The 22,581-nt window shown below is 44.9% G+C and overlaps 1 protein-coding gene across 1 annotated transcript in view; it reads right to left on the reverse strand.

Annotated features, from left to right (window-relative positions):
- The window catches only part of GCNT2 (glucosaminyl (N-acetyl) transferase 2, I-branching enzyme (I blood group)), a gene marked incomplete at its 3' end in the record, with an annotated part of 58,901 nt that extends 38,761 nt beyond the window's left edge, over window positions 1-20,140 (reverse strand). The window contains exon 1 of the mRNA XM_008586748.1: window positions 18,804-20,140. Within this exon, the coding sequence (XP_008584970.1) occupies window positions 18,804-19,722 (919 nt within the window). The remainder of the gene's footprint in view (window positions 1-18,803) is intronic.
- Window positions 20,141-22,581: the final 2,441 nt, after the last annotated feature.

Genomic DNA, 22,581 nt, shown 5'->3' on the forward strand with positions numbered 1-22,581 from the left:
TTGTGATGTAGTGATTCTGGGTCAGGTAGTCCTCGCAAGGGACACTTCGCAAAGGCAAGGACGTCTTTCTCCACAAAAAGACCAATTTCTCTTCTAAGGCATAATTGCAGGCATCTATTGTAAAATACCGTTCACTGGAACTGTTTAGCTTCTCGGAACGTTTTGTTGGTCTCAGTTGGCTACGGTAGAGTATCACATAAATAACCACACTGAGCATGGTGAAAGTTAAAAAGTAATGCCTCCAAAAGTCCATTATTTTCACTTCCCCGAGGAAGGAACCTCTCCTCAGAGATGGAGAAATGATCGGTTTCTGAAACCACAAGTATGAGAGATGGGATTGGCTGCTCTTGCCAGTCTTGGATTTCAACAGCTTCTCCAGAGGGCTGGCTTGTTTTTCCCGAGTGCTTTAATCCCCACGTACCCTGTACTTCGGTGTCTCGTCCATCCTCCTTGGGGTTGGCTGGAGGTGCGATGCCTTCCTAACCCCCTCTGGTCTGCGGTGCCTGGTGCTGAATCCCCACTGCCCCAGAGGCACGCTCAGCGCAGCCCAGCCTCCGGGAAGCCTCCTCATTTACATATGAAATGCAAGTGGTGGATCTTAGCAAATTATGTTCTGGAATGCAATGACGAGTCCTTTTCACTGCAGCGAGCTGCGGTGGCCTCACCCCCCACCTTCACCCAGTCTATTCTGATCTGATCTCCCTCTCTTCTCATGCTTTCCCTATGCCTTCTAGAACAAGCGGCTCTATTTTTTTTCTGGATAGCCCCACAACCTGCTAGCACTCCTTGGAAGCCACAGCATTTAGGACATCTGCTGCTCGGTTTCATTTCTCTTCCTGTTCCTCTGCCACCTCTTTTTACTTCAGTGCTATTTCCACCCCTGGGCACATACAGATAAGGAAAAATGCAATTGTGACATGTCTAAATAGAAAATTATCAGCAGCCAGAACACTTTGATGGTGAGGTTGGCTGGATTAAATCAGACAGATTCTAACGGTGTGACAGTGCTCTGTACGTGTGTGTACATATATGCACGTGTGTGTGCATGGGCAGGCTACGAGAAGATGGAACTAAGAATGAAACTCTTGGGGGCATGGTATGAGAGCAAAAGGAACCCGGAGTGACTTTTCTCATTAAAGAGTCAGTGCTGACAACACATAATGAAGTAAACACCCCTTAGTTTGCATGCCAGAGAGAAACGTGATAGTCACCATTCCCAGAGAGCACAAGTTGGTTCCCATTTCACACAGAGCCTCAGATAACTTGAGCTGTTGGCACGGTATTGTCTGCAGTATGGGTAGTGACTAGCTACTGGGTCTCTTTAAAAGCCTGACATCTTCAGATCTGAGGTCATTTTCTAGAACTGGAAGGATTCTCGCTCTCCTTCCACCCGGCTCCCCTTGGCGCCCCGCCCCCACCTTCCTTTCTCTTTAGAAAGAACAAACGCTTCAGGGCTGCTGCAAAATTCCTGCAAGTGTCAGTCAGTGTGATTCAGGGGAGCCAGGAAGAGCAGGTCTGGTCACATTACACAGGGGTTCTCATAGCTGACACGTGCTCGGTGCTGCCAGCCAGCACACAGCAAATGTGGAGTACGCTGAGGACTGACGTGAGCCGTAAGGACGATTCTGGGGGCAAGTGAGTGGTTCAACTAAAAGATCAACTGCAGCAGCCACACGAGGTGTGTTAGAAGTGGGCCCGGCTCCCATCCCACTCCCGCGGTGGCCCAGCTGTCCTACCTGCCCGGGCACGACACAGCCGTGGGAGCAGCTGCTCCTGTTAGGAAAACATTCGGTTCATAATGCAGCAATCTCCCTGGCTCCTCCCCTCCCCACACCAGCCTTGAACTTCCTGTAGTTCTCTAATGAACGGAAACAGTGGCGTGGAGGTGGTGGAAATCGATTTGGGATATTGATTTGGAGAGTTGCCAAAGAGTTGGCAGGGCTCTTTGAGATCACCTCACACGAGCCCTTTATTTTACACATGAGAAAACTGAAGCCAATACAAATCTTCTTCCCAAAGTCATCCCGCTGGATAGAACCCAGGGCCTCAATTCTACAGCTCCCTAGTCAATGCCAAGCCAGTCTATTTGGCTAAATCCCATCTGGTCGTGCTGATCAGGGCAAAGTTACTTCACCTCTGTAGGTGTCAGGTTCTCCATCTGTCAATGACGGTGGCTCCTATTTCACATGGCTGTGCAGAAGATTAAATGAGGTAACTATTGTTCAGGGTTCTGCAGGAATCTGGGCACCTGGTGTATGTTCAATAAGCATTAGCCACGATTATTATTGTTGTCGTTTCTCTTTCGAAAAACATCCAACACTTCCGACCCTGCTAATGAACTGATATTTTGATTTCTGTTCTTAGTAACAGGAAAGAAAAACATGTACCTTAAGGCTTCTAAATGGGTTAATTTATTCCTGAGGTTAAATTCCACTCTTCTGCTTTCCCATTGCTGCCCACCTTACAGTGTGTGTGTGTGTGTGTGTGTGTGTGTGTGTGTGAGGGAGGTAGGCAAGGGCTTTGTCCCCTTCTGGCAGGTTCAGCACTTTCTGTCCCCTTCTCTTTGCCTTGAGCCCTGGTCCTACAGTAAGGAGCTCTGGTGGACGCCAGTGCAGGGCAAACTCAAGAAATACTTCATCACGATTTAGTCCAAGCAGATCACAGATGGGGGAGTGGCAACATGATTTATAGTTCAAAACAACAATATCCAAAACAAAAACAAAAAACCCAATAAAGCCCCAAACCTCTTATACAGTTCGTCCTGGCTCATTTACAGTGGTTCAGATGAACAGACTGAGATTAGACTGTGCTGTCTTATTGGCTGGCCCAAGTGGTAGGTTTGTTTTGCCTGGTATCTGTGGTAACGGAACAGGCATTTTTCTTCCAGTAAATAATTGGGCGGGTTAAGCTATTAAGTTCCAACCAGACATTATTTCTGCTCCATTCACTCTCGTTGGCTTAACATACTGAAAACTGTCATCAAGGGGACGTTTGCATCACTTCCCACCTCTCTCTGACCCAGGATAAACTTTATGGTTGCAAACAAGGAGACAGCACAAGGACAAAAGCTAACACCACACACCATCAGCCCAGTTTGAACATTAAAACAAAGGGTTGGGCTGTCTGGGGGCCCTCTGACCACACGGTGGGATCTCTTTCCCCTTACAATGACTTGATTCTCATTGACCTTACAGGAGCTCTGCTTCCACCCCAGCAGGGTAAACAAAGGTAAAGGTGAGTGCTTGTCAGGTGGTCAGTGGAGGGGCAGGTTTGGAACCCGAGTCTGACCTGCTCTCGAGTCCTTACAGTTCTCTGTTACCCTTGGTATAATCAGTGCCTGTTGCTTTTTGATGAGTCCCCTCATCTCTACCAAGATCACTCCATCCTGCTCTGTGTCTACCTGAGGCTTTGGGGTGTCAGTCTGGCAACTTCCAATTCTTTGGCCACAAGTGAGACACAGAAGAGTAAACAAAAAAAGATCTCCAAGCAACCAAAATAACAATCACACCTTGTAGACTGTATTCACACACTCAAATGCATGCAGGCAGGTAAGGGAAAGCAGGTGAGCAAAGCCCGTGGAGGGTGGAAAAGCAGGGCTAGTGAGTTCTCCGAAGGCAGCTAACACTTGGCAAGGTGGACATAGAGGAGGCTGGGGTCTGTGGGGGTGAGAGAGCCTGAGAACTCCCCCAAAGCAAGTGCCTCACTCTCAAGGTCACCAATTAGCATCAGGCTGGGTCACAGGCCCACTGCTGCCAGCTCTTCCGATGCTTTCAGAGAAGTGAGATATCTGAATTTTTTCAGAAAAAGTCCCGAACTTTTAAAGCGTTATCAACTAATTGGCAGTATTTTAAATCGTGAGTACACACGCACACCCCTGAGGACTGCATCTGGCTCTCAGGATGCCAGTCACCATCTCTGGTTTAAGCATCAAAGCTCATGTACTTTTTTTTTTTTTCCTTTTTGTCTTTTTTTACTGACTGGTAACGGGATCACAACCCTCGGTGTCACACCCGTACCGGGGACCGGCAACGGGATCACAATCCTCGGTGTTGCGCTCACACCGTGCTCAGCCAGTGAGCGGGAACCGGTCTCCACATGGGATCCGAACCCTCGGCGGGAGCGCCGCCGCGCTCCCAAGCACCGCACTCTCCAGTGCGCCACCGGGCCGGCCCAAAGCTCATGTACTTTGAATCCCTCTTGAGACTTAGCCTTTAACTCTTTTTTTTTTTAGCAGCTGCCCAGTACAGGAATTGAACCCTGGACCTTGGTGTTATTAGCACCACACTCTAACCAACTGAGGCCACTGGCCAGCCTTATTAACCTTTAGATCAGACACAATCCTAACAACCGTTCTCAGAGCAAAGCAGATGAGAAGACACGAATGAGAAGAAGATCATAGAACTAGCAGGTTTTGGTCTAAGTCAGCAAAATGAATATACGATGGCCTGAGAATGAAGTAGATTCAAGCCCAAAAGCACAGCTGTGAGATCATCCAGTCTCAGGCTAACCCGTGTTTTAGGCTTGTGGGCCATTCATTTGGTCTCGGCTGTGACTACTCAAGTCTGCTACTGAAGCATGAAGTAGCCATACGTGGCCGTGTCCTAAGAAAACTTTCCTCGTGGACACTGAAATCTGAATTTCATAATGACTCTTTGTGTCATGAAGTAGGCTTCTTTTACTTTTTCAACCATTTGAAAAATGTAAAACTGTACTTAGCTCAAGGCAGTACAAAAAATAGGTCAGATTTAGCCCACAGGGCTATAGTTTGCTGATCTCTGCTCTAGATTATAATCAGCTCCTCCAGGCCTAAATTTTGCAACGTCAGGGTCTTTGTAATCACCTAAATTTCTGTATCTTTCCAGATGAGGAAATGTGCAGTGAGGGACAAGAATAATGTTGAACATCCCTGTACCCACATGAAGCCCCTTTACACATACCATCTGGGTTGTGTCAGAGTCTTTGTAATCACCTAAATTTCTGTATCTTTCCAGATGAGGAAATGTGCGGTGAGGGAGAAGAATAATGTTGAACATCCCTGTACCCACATGAAGCCCCTTTACACATACCATCTGGGTTGTGTGCAAGTGCCGGATTTATAAGGAGCTTGGACAAGTAATGGACACTCTCAGCCATGGTTTCCTTTTCTGGAAAACGGAGGTAATAGAAGCTACCTCCCAGGGCTGTGACAATTACAGGGATGGTGGGTGTGAAAGCACACGCATATACCTTATCCTGGTGCCCACTGACCCTGGTCTCAGCTGGAGGTAACAAGCGACCTGGGAGTGAACTAGCTCCTCCTGGCCACTCCTAGACATGCCAGGATGCATCAGATGCTGACATTTATGGCAGGCTGCACAGCCACTCTGCATGTCTCAGTTTCCTTTCTCCTTCTATAAAATGGAGATATTAAGAACACTGACTTCACAGGGATCTTAAGAGACTGAAACAGACTATGACATAAAAAGGGCTTAGAACAATGCCTTGCAAGAAATAAGTTCTTGACAAATCTTAAGACATCTTTGTCTGTTGCCAAACCCGGCTCTTATAGGACCCTAAGCACCCTGACTACCTTCCTAGGTGGGATTAGTAAAGCAGAACAGTGGTGCTTGAGGGGGTCATTCTGCCACCTGAAAGATCTCTAAGTACAGGTGGGAGCCCTCAAGGCCACCATCATGAGGGGCAGCGTCAGCCTCTTTTGCGCTCTCCCCCCATCCCAGCATGAGGGAACTGCGTTTCACTCCCAGCTGCAGCCTCTTGGACCTGTTCTTTCAAACTGCATCCGACTTATACTTCTTCAGAGAGCTGGCCTGCTGTGCACCCTGCAAAAAGCCACCAATGGAGAAAAATATGCAGCATAGTGGTTAAGACCATGGCTTTGGAGTTGAAGACCAAGTTTAAATCTGGCTCTGCTATGTGGCCCTGAGAAAGTTTCTTGGTATTACTGTGCCTTAGCTTCCCAGGTTTTAAAAAAGAGTAGTAGCAAGTCTACCCAAGTGGTGGAAAGTAAACCTGTCTAAGAAGACTTCTGTATTTCCTCCCTCTGTGATCCCACCTATTCCCACCCTTTCACTGCTTTTTTCTACTTCCCTAGCAGCCCACTGGGGGAGCAAATTTACTTCCCTTCTGGGATTAACTGCCCAACTGTTAACTCTATTTGCCCAAGCGAAAATAAAAACAATAATGAAAAACCAAAAACCACAAGCGAAAGTTTTATCTTTGGCTACATCCTGCTAAATTTCAAGGAAGAGTATAGGTAACTATTTGTCTTTCTATGCAACTTTCCTCTGATTCTTAATGTCTTCTCTGAGAAATAAGATTGCAAATTCATGAGGAGAGAACTTTGCATGTCCAAGGTCTGTCCAAATCTGGATATTCTTCTGGGAACTGTTCTCATACTAACCACTTACAAACTTCCCCCACACCATGGTTCTAGAGGTTGAATTGAAGTTACATGGGGATGGTATTTCTACCAAGAGACAGTGTTTTACTGTCCAGCTACTGCCAGAGATCTGTATCTTAAAGATCCCATCCTCTTTATCTTCCAGACGCTTTCAAATAAATGGAAACACAACTGTTTTAAAATAGAGATAGGTGGTAGTTTCCTGCGACCTCAATTTTAATAGCCCTATTAAATTCTTCATGTGTTTTCAGTTTTTTCAATCTGCTCTTCAACTAGCTTCTTTCCCACAGAGCCTGTCATTTGCTTGTTTAGACAGTTTGTTAGGGCATAGTGCTTGGATAAATCCCAAAAAGTTTCTTCTGCTTTCTTAGAAATTAAAGCTGGAACAAATTTGCCTCCAAGATATGTCCCATGTTTGCACGCAATTGAAGACAATTTTTGCATTTGATTCTCCCACTGGTTAAAGTAGTTTTAGATTCAAATTTCATATTTACTGATCCATCATCTTAGATGATATCCTTGAACTCTACGCTCTCTACTCAAAAACAACAGGAAAATTGATATAAATAGAGTAGGCCCATTCCTGGCCCACTTTGGTTGGGACCCTCATGGCTGATGCTGTGGTTTTGATCACAACCCTTTAATGCATTGTAACCTACATAACCGAGTGGTTTCAACAATCATTATTCCCAGTTTATCGATCAGTGCTAGTCTGTGGAACACAAATTTTTAGGGCACTGATTCTCCTTCCTGACATACCTGGAGAAGAAGTGGTGGGGATGCTTGGGGGGATGGGCAACTGTCCCCATTTGCCCAGGACTTGAGGAATTCCCCAGAACATGAGATGTTCAGTGCTAAACTAGGGTAAGTCCTCGGCAAATCAGGAAGAATTGGTCACCACAGATACCATCGGTCCCACCCACTCCCAGATTGAATCACTGCAGAAAGGTATTCCTAATGAGAGAATATTCAGTAAATAATCAGTGTGAAAGGAAAAGAAATGTTCAAACCATTGATCTCAAGGGGGATAGGGCAGAGGAAGCACAGAAATCATCATTAAGTCTACTTGTCTAAAAGCTCTATGTGATCTGTCCTCAAATTTCCATGAGCCACTAAAGCATGGAGACAAAGTGGTTACCATTCATGGGATGGCTTTACAGTGAGCCCAAAACAATGCACTTAAATCATACCAACTACACAGATGTTCCCCAGTGGATAATAAGGTTTTAGTAACAACCTAGGTAATAATGGAAGAACTGAAAGAGATAATAATTGTTATTACGGTCCTACAAGTATCTGAAAATCCCCTCCCTCCATACCACATGTGACATGAGACCTTCTTTCTGAATAGTGTGGGGTTCATAGAGAAATATGAAATCTTACAAATGGAAATTCTTATTCTAAGGTTTATAATACACGAGCACTGAGACTAAAAAATATAAACTCACCTTATGGAGTAGGACAACCAACTGGCCTTTAGATTGCAATTTCCAAATTCGTATAACTTTAGGATTAGAACTAGCGATGCTCTCTAAGTTCCCTTTTCAGCTTTAAATGCCATGACTATTCTAGATTCAGCACAGAATAAAGAGGAGTCAGTTTTTACAGGAAAACTATACTTACGAGGCTTGGTTTAGATTGAGTAATTGCTGGCCAAGCCCAACGAGCAGTAGGATAACAGACCAGAGATAAATCAAGAAGGTTTAGAAGCAGGGTGGAGGATAATTAGTTCAGGGAGTCCAAAGTCCTGGGAGAGGAGAAACCAGGCAGAAAAGTGTTCAACCTCTCCGGGAGACCCAACACCTAATAAGAACTTCAGGGTCTTGGGGAGGGCAGTTTCCACATGGTACACAAGAGGGGATTTAGAGTCCAAGGCAGAAGGGCCTTCCTTCTGTGGGAATCCCGAAGAGTTCAAAGAAGCTGAGGCTGGGACAGAGGACAGAATTATACATTTTCCATAAAGGAGGAGTTATGTGAGAATTGGGGTTGAGAAAGGAGATGGCTAAAGTGGAAATAACACAGGAAATGTCTAGAAAAGGCATTGATCAGGGCACGAAACTAAGTCTGTTAGGATGACCTGAGTATCTCCAGCTTACTCCGTAAAGCTTGCATTTTTATCCTCCAATATTTTCGCAGTTAAGTTCTGATCTTTTAAATCTGGCTGAAGAGAAAGGTTTTTGGTTTTGGGGGGGTTTTTTGGCAGCTGGCCAGAACAGGGATCAGACTCTGGACCTTGGTGTTATCAGCACCGTGCTCTAACCAACTGGGCTAACCCTTGGAGAGAAAGATTATGGGGCGTGGATATCCCAGAAGTACAGAGTTCAAGAGCAAAGGCTTTAAAAGCACAAACACCATCTATCTATTCTCTGGCAAAGTGGTACCAAGAAGGGATACAAGGTAAATGTATTGGGGGGAAAACTTCTGTAACTCATGGTTTTGTCCAAAAGCATCTTAAGAAAGAATGCTGCACACTGTGCAGGTCAGAGGGGGAGAGAAAGACAGATTCATGAGCAGATCTGGCATGGAGAAACCACATTACGCAATGGAAAATTAGTAAAGCAATGAACAAAATTGTAAATTGCCCACTGCAAGACTCAGGAAAAGGAGTCACTGGAAATCATAGTGGGGTCATTTTCTTCACCAAATGACGGGTTAATTTCATCAACGAAGCAGGTCTTTGAATCAGGGGCCTCTGCTATTGGGCTGTTCTTTTTTACTTCTTTGGTGCAGAATGAGGCAAGTTTGGTAAGCACACAGAGGGTGGGCCTTCGACTGAAGCACAGTCTGACTTCAGCTGGTGCTGCCCCAGGGCTGGGCTCAGCATTGCGGAGCATTCCCGAGATAAGCAAGATGCTTTGGAAAAAGTGAGTGGAAGAGATGGGTTCAGGAAATGTCCAGAAAAGACCGAACATGCCTGGAAGATGCTCGCTGAAGTTGACCCCTCAGGATTTGGCAAAATAATCTAGGCTGTGTGTGTGTGTGTGTTGATGGAGACGGTGGAGGTTTGCTGTTGGCTGGGCAGCAGTGCTGAGGGGCACCAGCATATTAAAGATTATTTCCACTTAACTCGAGTCAATAATATTTAATGTTAACACACTGGATGCTCACTATGTTGAAATGCCAAAAACACAAAAGACCCTAAAGAAATTATAGTCTAGTAAGGACAATACGATATTCACATTCATTATTATAATGCAAAGATTATAGAATGATGTAAAGGCGTTAAAACAAGGGTTTACAAAGGCATAAAATTGAGAGAAGAAAAAAAAAGGCTTCCTAGATACAAGTCATTGAAGGCAGACCTATCAAGGCCATTGTTGACGGTGAGGTAATATCAGTGATGTTGAGGTGACCTGTTGATATCCAGCATGCCATGTTGAGGTATTTCTGTGGAATAATTCAATACGTTGTTGATACTCACTGAAGTGTTTGGAATTGAGAAATGTTATTTTTAGAGCTATGCCTTAAGAAGAAACACGTGTCAAAGAGTTTCTGAATGTTTCGAAGAGGGAGACCAGGACAGAGAGAACACCTGGACAGGCTTCAAGACGATCTGCCTGAGAAGTGCGATGGGACAAAGTCAAAGGCAGTAATGACAAGAACAGGAAGGTGGGGAGTCATTAGAAACCTGTCACAAAGAGAAGGGACAGAATGTGCTGATTTTATATGGGCGCCCAGCAGGGGAGAACTGGCTGGCAGGCAGAATGGTGGTGCCAGGTGCAGAGATCAGGAGTGGAGAAGTGGGTGTGTGGGAGGAGGGAGGAGGGGGTGGGGGTGGCATGTCAGCAGGTGCAGGGTGGGGAGGAGAGGAGCTTCGGGAAGAGATGTCCAAAAGACAGGGAGAGGTGTCGGGGAGGGCCTGGGAGCAAGGTGTAGGGAAATGACTCACCAGTGCAGAAGCCGTGGTGTTAATGAGATCACCAAGAGAGAAGGAATAGCAGGAGCCAAAAAATAAACTAAGAAAACCGTCGAGGAACATGTTTACTGAAAACCCAAATTTCCCTAATTCTGAATTTCACTGAGAATAGTGGCTCCAAAACTTAACTATCATCCAAGTCTCATTCCAACAGTTGGTAAGCAAAAAGCACGGACAGAAGAGAGTTACCATTTACATACAAGTTGCGCACAGAGGGATTATAAAAACAGTGACCTTTATCACATTTGGCCACATGATATGGCCTTTCCATAATCTTGAAGCTGTAGCTCAGAGTTCTAGGACTAAAGTCAAAGTTCTATTACAAGTTCATAATTCAAAGACTGTTGACTTCAGCCTTTGATAATTATCTCTTCCTATTTCTTTTACCCTATCTGCCTTTCTAAGTAAAAACACCTCTTAGAAAAGAACGATTCTGTACATTGCATTGTGAACAGGGGGCAGAGCACTGGATTAGAAGTAAGGAGGTATAAATTTGTGCCCTGGCTTTGGCAATTGCTAACCATTCAATAAACTCAAGCATTTACACTAGCTATACATCCTCCATGGAGGTTGGATTACAAAGTCAGTGCAAAAGAACAACAACATAGTAGTCAGCGTTCCTCTGGAGATCCCTTGGAAATGTGCTGTGCTAAGATGACACGCCGTCTCCCCGTAATTCCAACATGGCCAGTTTTCCCTTTAATCTTGATCCAAATGGCTGTTTCTTCTAATGAGCAACAGATGAAGAAGCTGGCTTGAGCTGAAGAGCTATGTCATGAGACAGATGTAAGCTGCACTTTAACATTAGTGAGCCTGGGAACCCAGGCCCAGCGTGGGAACAAGCAGGATCCTTGCCTCACTCTGGACCCCACTCGCTGGATGGGATGGGGGGGGAGGGTGACACATTTAAACTTACATAAGCAGACAGTGGAGTTCGTGTAAACTACACGAACACAAGCCGGGACTCCACCGTCCTGAGCATTGCTCCTGTGCCAGGTGTTGTGCTAGGTATAAGGAAAATAGAAATCAGAGTTGCAGTTGCTGTCCTAGGAGGCGCCTAGGGACACACGGCACAGCGTGTGCAGGACTGATAATAGTACAATGTGGTAGAGAGGTCCAGAGGAGTGAGAACTAGAGAAGGTGATTCTAAGCTGAATTTTAAAAGAAAAGCACATGTCAGTCAGGTGCGGGAGAAGGGAGGATGAGCCTTCCCAGGCATCCTGGCCAGAGGGACTGGCGTGCGTCAAGGCAGAGAGGATGTAGCACAATTGGGACCCACACGCTATACAGTAGAGCCAGACTGTACGGGTTGGGGGGCTCAACTAGAGAAGGCTCTGGAAAGGCCACAGGGACCAGATGGCGATGAGCTCCCTGTGCCCAGTGAGCGGGCAGGACCTTGCGCTGCAGGGGAGGGGATCTCCACAACAGTTTCTAAGACAACGAGAGGTGTGATCACATGATCACAGGAGCGTTTTATAAAGGTCATGTTGTCACTGGAGAATGGATTAAAGCAGGCTGGGAATGGAGTCGGGGATACTGGTTAGGAAGAAATTACACTACAGTAGCCCTCCTTGGCAGCGGTTTCGCTTTCTGCTGTTTCATTTACTTCAGGTCAACCACAATCTGAAAATATTAAATGGAAAATTACAGAAATGAATAATTCATACTTTTTTTTTGGATGCCTGGCCAGTACAAGAATCGAAATCTGGACCTTGGTGTTACCACCAGCCAGCCCAATGCATATGCTTTAAATTGCATGCTATTCTGGGCCGCCCGGTGGCGCACTGGATAGTGCGCCGCTTGGGAAGCGCGGCGGCGCTCCCGCCCGAGGGTTCGGATCCCACATACAGACCAGTTCCCGCTCACTGGCTGAGCAAGGCGCGGGGGCTACACCGAGGGTTGCAATCCCGTTGCTGGTCCCCAGTCTGGTACGGGGGCAACACTGAGGGTTGCGATCCATTGCCGGACACGGACAAAGACAAAAAATAATAATAAAAAATAAAATAAAATAAAATAAATAAATTGCATGCTATTCTGAGCAGTGTGATGATCTCGCACCATCCTGCCCTGTTTGCGAATTGTCCTTGCCCAGTGTCTCCACGCTGTCTACACTACCTGCCTTGTACAATGTGATTGCAGGGAGTGAGGGCGATAGACGGTTCAGTGCCGTCTGCGGTTTTAGGCATCCACTGGAGGTCTTGGAACGTAGGCCCTTTGGATAACGGGGGACAACTGTACCATAGGAGAGAGGAGAGGGATGGATGAGGGCTCCACAAATGGAGAGCGGGCCAGTGGCTGTATCCAGCTTACTGAGTGTCTATGGGCACCCAGCACCATGCCCAGCACTTATACACATCGTCCTGCTTCACCTGCCAACAACCACCACCCCCACCCCAGTAGGCAGGTGCTGTCAGGTGTGGCCATTCCTGTGGCCATCCTACAAGGGCCTGCACTGTTCCTGCAGTGCCACCTCATGCCAGGTCTAGCTCTCGCCATTGCTGGCTCGGCCAGGGCTGCACTGGCTGCTTTCCTGGCTCTTGAACACAACAGGCTCTCACTCATGCCAGGACCTTTGTAATCCCTGTTCCCTCTGCCTGGAACCTCTTTCCCATGTGGGTGGCTGACTCACTTTCATTCTGGGGATGCAGTTCATGTGCCACCTTTACCAAGAAGTCTTGGCAGACCCTCCTCATCTAAAGTAGGTTCCTTCCTGTCTCAGCCTGTATATTTCCTTCATAGCCCTCATCATAATCTCTAATGATAAGGCTTCTCTGTGTACGTTTTATTATCTGTCTCCCCCTTCTAGACCATATACTCCATGAGGCAGGGGTCTTATTTGTCTAATTCACTATTATCTCCCACTACCTAGTACAGTATCTAAGTGCTCCATAAATATTTATTGAATGAATTTCCAACTTTATAGATGAAATAATAATAATAGTAACATAATAACACTTAAAATACATGCCAGGCACTGGTCTAACTCATTTAAGCCTAACATATTTGATATAAATATTATTATTTCCCCCATTTTACAATGAGGAAGCTGGGACACAGGAACTTGTCCAAGGTCACACAGCTTATAAATGGCAGAACCAGGATTCAAATTCAGGCAGTCTGGCTCCTGGGTCCATGCTTTTACTATCTGTCCTACATCACCACTCTAAGACTAAGGTTTACAAATGTCATGTCACATGGCTGGTGATGGACAAGCTAAGAATCCAACCTGATTCTCTATGCTCTGGAGCCTGAGCCCTTACCACTCCTGAGAAAGCCAAATCAGCAGGAATGAGGGGTGGTAAGAGCCAGGGGAGAGAGAGGACCCGTCTAGAGGTCTGAGCTAACAGGAGGATGGTGCTGAATTCAGGGACACATAACAGGGAAGTGTGAGTGTGGTCCCAAGCATGTAGAATGGGAGGTGTGTGCTGCACACCCTCATTACTGTGCTCTATGCTTTGGAAGTAGGGGCATTTCTCAGTCCCATGTTCACATTTGCAAAATGTGCATTTAAGTACAGAGTGTACAGGATTCTTGTGAAGATTCAGCTGAGATAATCTAGACCCACAGGCACATGAAGAGTAAACATTAATTCCCCTCATGTTTCCTGTACCTCTGCTCACAGGAAAAAGTCACAATTTCTGTAAAAATCAGCTCAATAGAAAGATGAAAGGGAAAATTCTTGGGTGGGTCCAATTATATAATCATTCGGCAAATTTAATAGTACTTAGAATTAGCTAAGTTCCATCTTCTGAACACTTGTGTTTATTACAATAATTAAATGAAGAATTCATAAAACTAGGTTCAATTGAAAATAAGTGTATAACATAAGTGTTACTTCTCCCTCCCCTGGATATTCCTTTTTATTCTTATTTCTTGTTTGGTATATGCAATGTTTGTCTTTGGGCAGTCACATATTTCAATCTTAAATTTTTTCATCTGTAAAATGGGAATAACAATCCCCCTCTTAAAGAGTTCTCTTAAGGACTAAAGGAGACAATGCATAAGAAATCCCCTTGCAAACTAAGTACTGTCCAAATATTATAAAGTAGCATTATTATTAAAAACTGTTTTTACGAGGAAAAAGAATATGGTTATTGAGATCATGCCTTTTCCATAAAAGTAATTTAATTATTATTTTCAAAGTTAAAATTGCTCGGGTGGTGAAGCCATACACACACCCACACACACACATCAGTGAATCCTGCTCCTCTAATACCACGTGGACATGGTCATTAACAACCCTCTGGTATAGGACAAGGAGACATCGTACAGTGGGCGTGCCCAGTGTCACTCTGAGGAGCTGTCCACCACCAAGGCCTGCCCCTAGTCTTTAGCTCCAAGGTGGGAAAATGACCCAAGAAGAGCTAGTCAGCACTCCTCATCTCCTGATTTGTTTAGTGATGGGAATTTGGACTAAGCAGGACCAGTCTGAGGTCTCCCCTGAGGTATGGCCGGAACTAGCAGGCAAAAGGCTTTCTTTCCCCAAGGAGTGCCAGCTGTCAAAACCAAGTGAGCTTGGAGCGACTTCTGGCCATCTCTGACATCACGTGGGGAGAATCGCCTGGATGAAGCCGACAGAAAGAAGCAGAGCAATAGGGTGACCAACTCGTCCTGGTTTACCTGGAACTTTCTGCATTTTAGCCATGAAAGTTCTGCACAGGACACCCCCCTGCCCCCACACCTCAGCAAATAGGGACAGTTGGTCGCCCCACAGAGAGATTAGCAAGAAAGAGTCCTAAATACGTCGTTTCAACCATGATCCAGCTTGATTTGGAGTCCCCTTAGGCATCTCAGTTATGTGACCCAGTAATTTCTGGTATTTGTTTAAGCTACTTTGCGTAGAGTTTTTGACACTCACAACCTGAAGAGTTACAACACCGCAGTGAAGAATGTGCCCATGTAAATAAAAGTCACAGTTAAAAAAGCAAAAATAAATCAAACTAGGAAACACACTATTTTTAGAACTAAAAAATGAGGAAGTGTGATCAGGTGGTCCTTTCTGAAGTCTAGATAATTTAATTGACAAAGGGGCTCTGAAAAAAAGTGAATACAAAATGGAAAAAGGAAGAGAGACTGATGAAAACATTCCTACGGAACAAAAACATCATGGCACAAGAAAAGTCAGAGTGACACATGAGCAAAGATTCAAAAGAACAAACTTAATGCGGTGAGGGGAAAAGTGGCTGCAGCCAAAGTGTGCAGCAGTTTCTCCTTTTCCTTAGAGATGGACTGGATGGGATAGGAAGACAATTTAGCCATGGGAGCGAACTGAAAAAACTAGACCTGCGGCAGCCTCGGCAGGTGCAGAACAATTTCACAAGACATAAAGCAAAAATTTAAATGGCCTCTGGTGCTCTGCCTTGAGGCAGTTAGGCAGATAAAAACACTGGAAGAATGACCAGAAGAGCTAGAGAAAATGGGCCATAATTACAAAGATCAATGAAGTTAGAAAATTTAAGCGTGCACGGGAAGACAGAGTAAACTTCTGCTATCACAGCCTGCGGCTTTCCAGTGTGAGTCAGAGAAATCTGTGATCCTGCAGGGTTTCCTTTGAGCATGTGGTCAGAAGGGAGAGGGCTGGACGCCCCATCTGTACGGGAGCCACAGAGAACAGCATGACAGCCACACTGCCTGGCTGCCCTGAAGACAGGTGTGAGACTGGGGCCTCCAAGAGCCTTTCTGGCTCATTCTAGCACCATTTCTTACACAGCGTTACAGGAGCCTAAGGGTTGAAAATCAAGACAGGAGTTATTCTCTCAATAGAAAGACACCACGAAAACAGAAAAAGCAGGGGAAAGCTGTGTGATTTAGTGCTATCTCTACAGCCATCTTTCCATACAGGCTCACCAATTCTAAATGTTTCACTTTGTTTTCTGATACCATTCAAATTTATACTAATCATTTTCTTGCTTGTATTACTCTTAGGGGTGTTTTGGGAAACCTGATATGCCTGCAAAAGGCCTTTCTAACACACACATTTTGAGGGTGTTCAGGGGAAAATGGAGAAGGTAGCTTTGAGGGAAGAAATAAACAGCACCCTCTGTACCTGCACATTTGCATAAAAGATGTTTAAGCTATATTTATAGAAGAACTTCTCCCCTTAAAAAATGACATTGAAAACACAAGCGCTGATACTGGCCAGCCACCAAAAAAAAAAAAAAGAAAATCGAAGAGCTGATATGATGAAAGGCTGTCTGGTAATGGAGAACCAGATTCACACTCCAAATCTTAAGTTACAAAGTCTGCTCTAGCGTGAAGCCGCTGGGGTTACATGCAATTTGATTTTACATTGCCTTTGAAGATGGAGAGAACCACTGGGGCTATTGTGTTTGATGATTTGTTTTCTTTAATTCATGTGTAATTTGGAAAGGCCCCACCTGCAAACAGGATATCCTTTCTCCCTGAACCAGGATGTTGCCCAAAGTCTAAGAAAGGAAGGAGGCAAAGCCCAAAGAAATATCACGTTATCCTAAAATGCACCCCTTGCAGATCAGGCTGGACAGCCCGCTGACACGGCCACGCTTGCCTTCCTCCCTGGGGAGATGCTTTCCAGAGCGGCTCTCAACTCCAGTTCCTGCACGGAAAATGGGATGAGCTCACAGAGCTAATGGGTGTCCGGTCTCTACAGATTCCCTGGAAGCTGTATTTGAGGTCTTTACACGGTTCTGGGCGTTGTGTCTTCTGCAAAGAAAAGTGCAGGTAGGAACAAAAGGTCCTACCTGCGCCCTTCTTTTTGTAACTGGGGAGATTGGAGGTTCCATGACTTATGCGGGGTCATGTCGTTGCTGTGAGTGGTGAGAGGCCAGTGTGCCACACCACAAACCTATAGCCAAAAATGTTTTCTCCGCTGTGCTGGTCTAGATGTCACTTGTGGTCTCCAACCTCATCTATTTGGCTAGAGCAGAAAAAAGGAAGGGGGCTAAGGAAGAAAAGGACTCATTTTTCCTTGATTTTCTTATACTGATTTGACATTGATAAAATCGATCATCCTTCTGGTAAAGTAACACAGACATTTAATACAAACCAAAACCCACGTTTTTTGTTTGTTTGTTGAAAGCGACAATCCAGACTTTTGCTAAATTACTAAATGGCTTCACATTAGTACAATACCTAAGGAACCACATGGCCAGTACCAAACCTTTATGAATTTTGAGGGAATAGTGAAAATAGAAAAGGAATAAAATATTTCAATATGAAAATCAGCCTGTAAGTACCTAATGCTCCTAAATTATATGCCGAGGAAGGAAACAGCAGAGTAAAGGTGAAAATCTGGTGGCTGGAGGGAGAGGTGGCTTGGGATAAGAGAATGCGCTGCACGGGAGCAAGCGCTGTGCTCCGGGCAAGCTGCCCTGGGTTTCAGAGACCAGACGCAGTATTTTCTAGCAAATGCTGGCATGTTTATCACCCAGCGGGCCCTGCCCTGCAGTCTGAGAGCATCTACCAGCATTTCCAACTTGGCAGCCCCCCAAAAGCCAGAACAATGATTGCTTCTCTCTTGCTATAATAATGCTGTCTAGTTCATCAGAGATCCATTTTGTATTTTTCATTGAATCCAAAGCATGCTGTTTCCTTCACAAGAAATTGTATCATATTTTACATATCTAAAAAAAGAATCAATTTGGTAAATTAGTAAAGGTAGAAAAGTTTTGGTGAGAAAGAAAGGAGTGTCTCCTAGAATCTCATTATGTATCTGAAATAAAATGTATCAAAAAAAAAAAAAAAGCCAACAAAAAACCCCTGTACACTGAGTATGGCACATGCATGCGTCCAAATATTTCTCAGCTCACTGGGTATTGGGGAGATAGCTGTGGTGCTGTAGTAAAGCCTCAAGCTTTACCATTCATTCATTCGTTCACTCACTCATTCCCTCATCTAATATTAAATATATGAGCATTTACTATGTGTTGTAAGCATCGAGGGTACAGCAGTTAACAAAACAGAAAATGACCCCAACTTCATGGAGCTAGAACAGAGGAGACTAAGAAACAACTCATGCAAACAGGTCCATATGGTAATTCCAGAGGGTGATAAACTCTTCAAAGGGAAAACAAGGTGGTGTGCTGGCGAATGGCCAGGGTGGGGTGGTTGAGCTGAGATCTGGCTGATGAGAAGGAGCCTGTGTAGATCTGGGGTAGGCAGGAGGATGCTCAAGAAAAGATCCCGGGGTAAGAACAAGTTTGACAAATTTTGGGAAAAGAAAGTATGGATTGAGAACAGTAGCATCTGTTGTGGTAAAGATTTAATAAGGTGATGTATGCAAAGAACATGATAAACTACAAAGCAGTACCATAGAAGGGTATTATTTGGTAGTGCTAGAATACTTGAATTATCACAGAAAGAACATCATTCTGCATTTAGAAAGGACTGGGATGAGAACTACAAGTTCCAGTTTTCACCTGCTACTTTCTAGTAAAAAGTGGCAGGTTCTTCAAAAGCCCTCTCAACTATGGCGTGTCTCCTTTGCATGAAATATGGAATCTCACATACCTGGAATCCTATTGAGTGTTACCCAGAAGTGTTCATCAGGACTGAAAGTGTCTTTGGACCACTGCAGCAAATCGACAGCCCGTGGGTCATGGAGAACAAAGCTGGCAAACTCTCTGGATAGAGCAACATAGGCAGAACCAAAGTAAATGGTGAGATTACGGGGAGGAGGTGGCTTCAAAGCTGTTGTTCTTATCACATAGGACAGCTCTTTGCCCAGATGCTCACGGTGGACGTACTTAGTCCGTCCAATTGCATGAGCTGGGGGCAGTACCCCTGGAGTAATATTTTTCCCTTTAAATCCTTTCAAATAATGAACTATTTCCTTGTTGGTTTTCAGGGGGAAATCCTGGCCACAGGTGTTGATGGCGTACTTCCATGGAACCTCAGAGGCTGAAAGATCTTTGATGCAGTTCAGGTCAGCCTGGAGCCTGGAAATCCCACCATAGACAACTGGTTCCATCTTTGAAGCCAGAAAAGCATTGGGGAAGCAGCTCAGTAATTGCTCTACTGCATCTTTAAATTCAGTTGTGGCCTTTTCATCCACATGAACACAGTAGATATTCTGGGGCATGTAAATAGCCCTGAAGAGCCTTGCAAAGGTATCGAAATTGTGATGGATGACCATGATATACGCTAAAGGAAATGCAGCTTCTTCTTTAGATAAGGGGGCCGTGATGTAGTGGCTTTGGGTCAAGTATTCCTTGCAAGAAGACTTCTCATAGATCATTAGTTTATTTCTCCACAGGAAAGGCGTTTTCCCGTTGATAAAGGATGTGCAAATTTGAGTCAGCATCAAAGTGTCCGAGCTATTTAGCCTCTGGAAGCTTTGGTCTCCTCCAAAACTGAACACATAGAGCACGATGAAAACGATCACGCTGGAGACAGAAACTACAAAGAGGTACCGCATGGACGAAGGCATGCCTCAGAGAGGGGCGAGGGTCAGAGACCATCAAAATCTCTAAGTCCTTCCCCGAACTTCCTTTTTTCCTCTGAGTTCTTGTTTTGGCACATGCTCCAGTCATGCCTGCCCTTCTGAAGCAGACGCCGTGAACTTGCTCCGTTTCATCCCGGGAGCCCAGCTGCTGGCTCTGTCCCCGGGCTGCTATTAGAAACCGGCCCCGCCTCTCGAACGTCCTTTATCTAAACCCCAGCAGCAGGTTACTTAAGCCCAGCCTTTCCCCGCCCTCTGCCTCCGTTTGCATCTGCTCGCTGTTTTGCTGAACCTCTGGTAACTCTTTCCCCCGCCCCTGCAGCTTTAGTTTCTGGAGCTCCTTTCTTCCATTTCCCGGGTCAGCCCCCGCCCCCTCTGTTATGAACATCCAGGGAATTAGCACGGTGACAGCCACAGCTGAGGTGATGCGCTGTGGCAGGCGGGCGCTTCCCGCGGGCCACCCAGCAGGCTGCTGGGCTCAGCCCTCTCGTGGCTCGCGGCCACGATCCGCAACCTGGGAGTCTCTGGGCTCTTCCAGCACCATCCACAGGCTATGACACTGCCTCTGTTCTCCAATGCGCTGTTTCAGGAATAGGACTCAAGTGATAAAATCTAAAATAAGAGAAAACCTCATCCATAGAAGCTTTCTGGCCCCACCGCACCCTTTTCCAACACAGGAGGTTCACCAGAGGATGACTTCCAGTTGATCTGAAATTGCAGGGACTGACTTTGAAATGAACCCCTCTCCTCTCACTTCCAGCATCTGCTGCGTGTTTGTCATAGAACACTCAGGTGAAATAAACAAGTCCTGAGCTACATCCCCTGATGCAGATGAGACCTTAAAGCCCCATGAGAAAAAACTTGAATCCTGGCCACAAATGGTGTTGAGATAGGTGGCCCAGGGGGCATTCAGGTTTTAGGGGCCACTCAGAGAACATGAGCGAATGCTCAGAGGTTGCTCAGGTAAGCTTAGCAACCTCCTAAAAAATGAATGTTGCTTTTCCCTATGTGTTTGTAAATACAGTGGTGTTTTGGCTAAAGAGTATCCAGCTCTTTGACTTAGAAGGTTTTCATCTTCAACCTTCTGCTTTTCTACCAGCTATTTTTAAATGAAATTAATGCATTTTATTTAATATCCTCTTAAAATGACTTCTGAAACACCAGTTTAACTACTGACTGCCTTTCTATTTCCCCCCTCACTGTTTACCTGAACGTAACAACTCAGAGTCCCGCACGTGGCATTAACTCGAGGTGGAAACCGAGCCCCTCCCCCATGCCATGAAGAAAGCAGGTCCTTTAATGCACGTTCTCCTCTTCCTTTTGAAACGTCTCTACCCTATTAATAAATGTTAATTAATTAATTAATGGATATTAATGCTATTAATGGATACAACAACCCACTGATTCCTTGCTCTCACTGTGGGTAGGAAAACCAACACTACCCCATGACGCAAGGCACCGAGAAAGCCATGAATGACATGTCAGCTGTTTTCATTCTTCCAGCTTTTGTCCTTTACCTTTTTCATTCTTTCAACTTGTACATTATTTTTCTCTCTCCCTTACTACATTCTCCTCAAATCCACCCCAAGTAGACTCTATAACCAACCCCTGAATTTTTAGGCCAAGTGGAAAAAGAAAATGTAGCCATCGTGTGGATAGAGCAGATCTAATTTTTAGTGTCTTCTATGCAGTAGAACAAAAAGAATGACCTAAAGTTCATGATAAAGAAAATTCAATCCCAAGCTTCTTTTTTTTCCCAAATAATACTTTAAAAGTTAGTATGTGTTCTAATTCTAAAACAGCAGAGAGTAATTTCAGTATCTTGTTTGGCAAAGCTTTGTGGCTTAGAGTAAATATTAAAATATTTGCAGGTTGACAAAGCTTTCAGTGCACAAACAGAAAACTTAATTAGAACAACGTCTGTTTATATTATTATTTCTAACTGGCCAATAACATGGAGGGGGGTGGTTTCATATTTATACAGGATTAGGGGGACAGACATTGATAATGTTACTATATTAAGAAATACTGACACTAGCCAAATTAGGAACTTTCATAATACTCTGTATTCAAGCCAGTACTTCAAATGGCATTGTTTTTGTGTTGAAAATACAGCTGCTTTCCCTCTCAGGTCTTTTGCCTGTCCTTGGGCCAATTTTCCCCACCGCAGGTTCTGGTATTAAAAAGTCCCTATGGGAGAACTTTCTTTAAAAATTGCTTATTTTATTATAGGAAGGCTGCCACCTGTTACCTCTCCCTCCTGATAGGCAGTACAACCCACTTATCCAGAAAGGACACCATGTGCTTTTTGCTACTGAAACTGAACATCTCAGCCTTCCTTATCTGCCTTTTACTATAACTGAGGACAACGTGACATGACAGACCACGCCTTGTCACTCACTTGGAAGCAGTTATTCCTGATCCAGCCAATTAATCAGGCTAGACATGTTTACCCTCCCCTGGGGTCATTTTAAAGACTTTCTCTTTATTTCATTCAGATGTCTTTACTTTGTGCACATTATTTAAGATTTTTTGCCCAAATATGAAGACATATAGAACACAGCTACAAAATGAAGAGAGGATGCTTTATTTGAATGGATGGAGGGGGCCGGCCAGTTACTCAGGTGGTTAGAGCATGTGTTATAACACCAAGGTGAAGGGTTCGGATCACCTTACCGGCCAGAAGAGACCTTGCATGTGCTAAAAAACACGGACTTCATCTTGTTGCCAGAGGAGCACACAAAAGAGATGTTAGGTGGAGGAGGTCATGTGTGTGGCAACTGGCGGAGGATTTCTTTCTGCACCTTCTCACACATCTTTCCTCTGTTTAATTGCATGTGCTAATGC

This window comes from Galeopterus variegatus, unplaced genomic scaffold (genome assembly GCF_000696425.1).
Source record: "Galeopterus variegatus unplaced genomic scaffold, G_variegatus-3.0.2 Scaffold4100, whole genome shotgun sequence".
NCBI classification, from domain to species: Eukaryota; Metazoa; Chordata; class Mammalia; order Dermoptera; family Cynocephalidae; genus Galeopterus; species Galeopterus variegatus.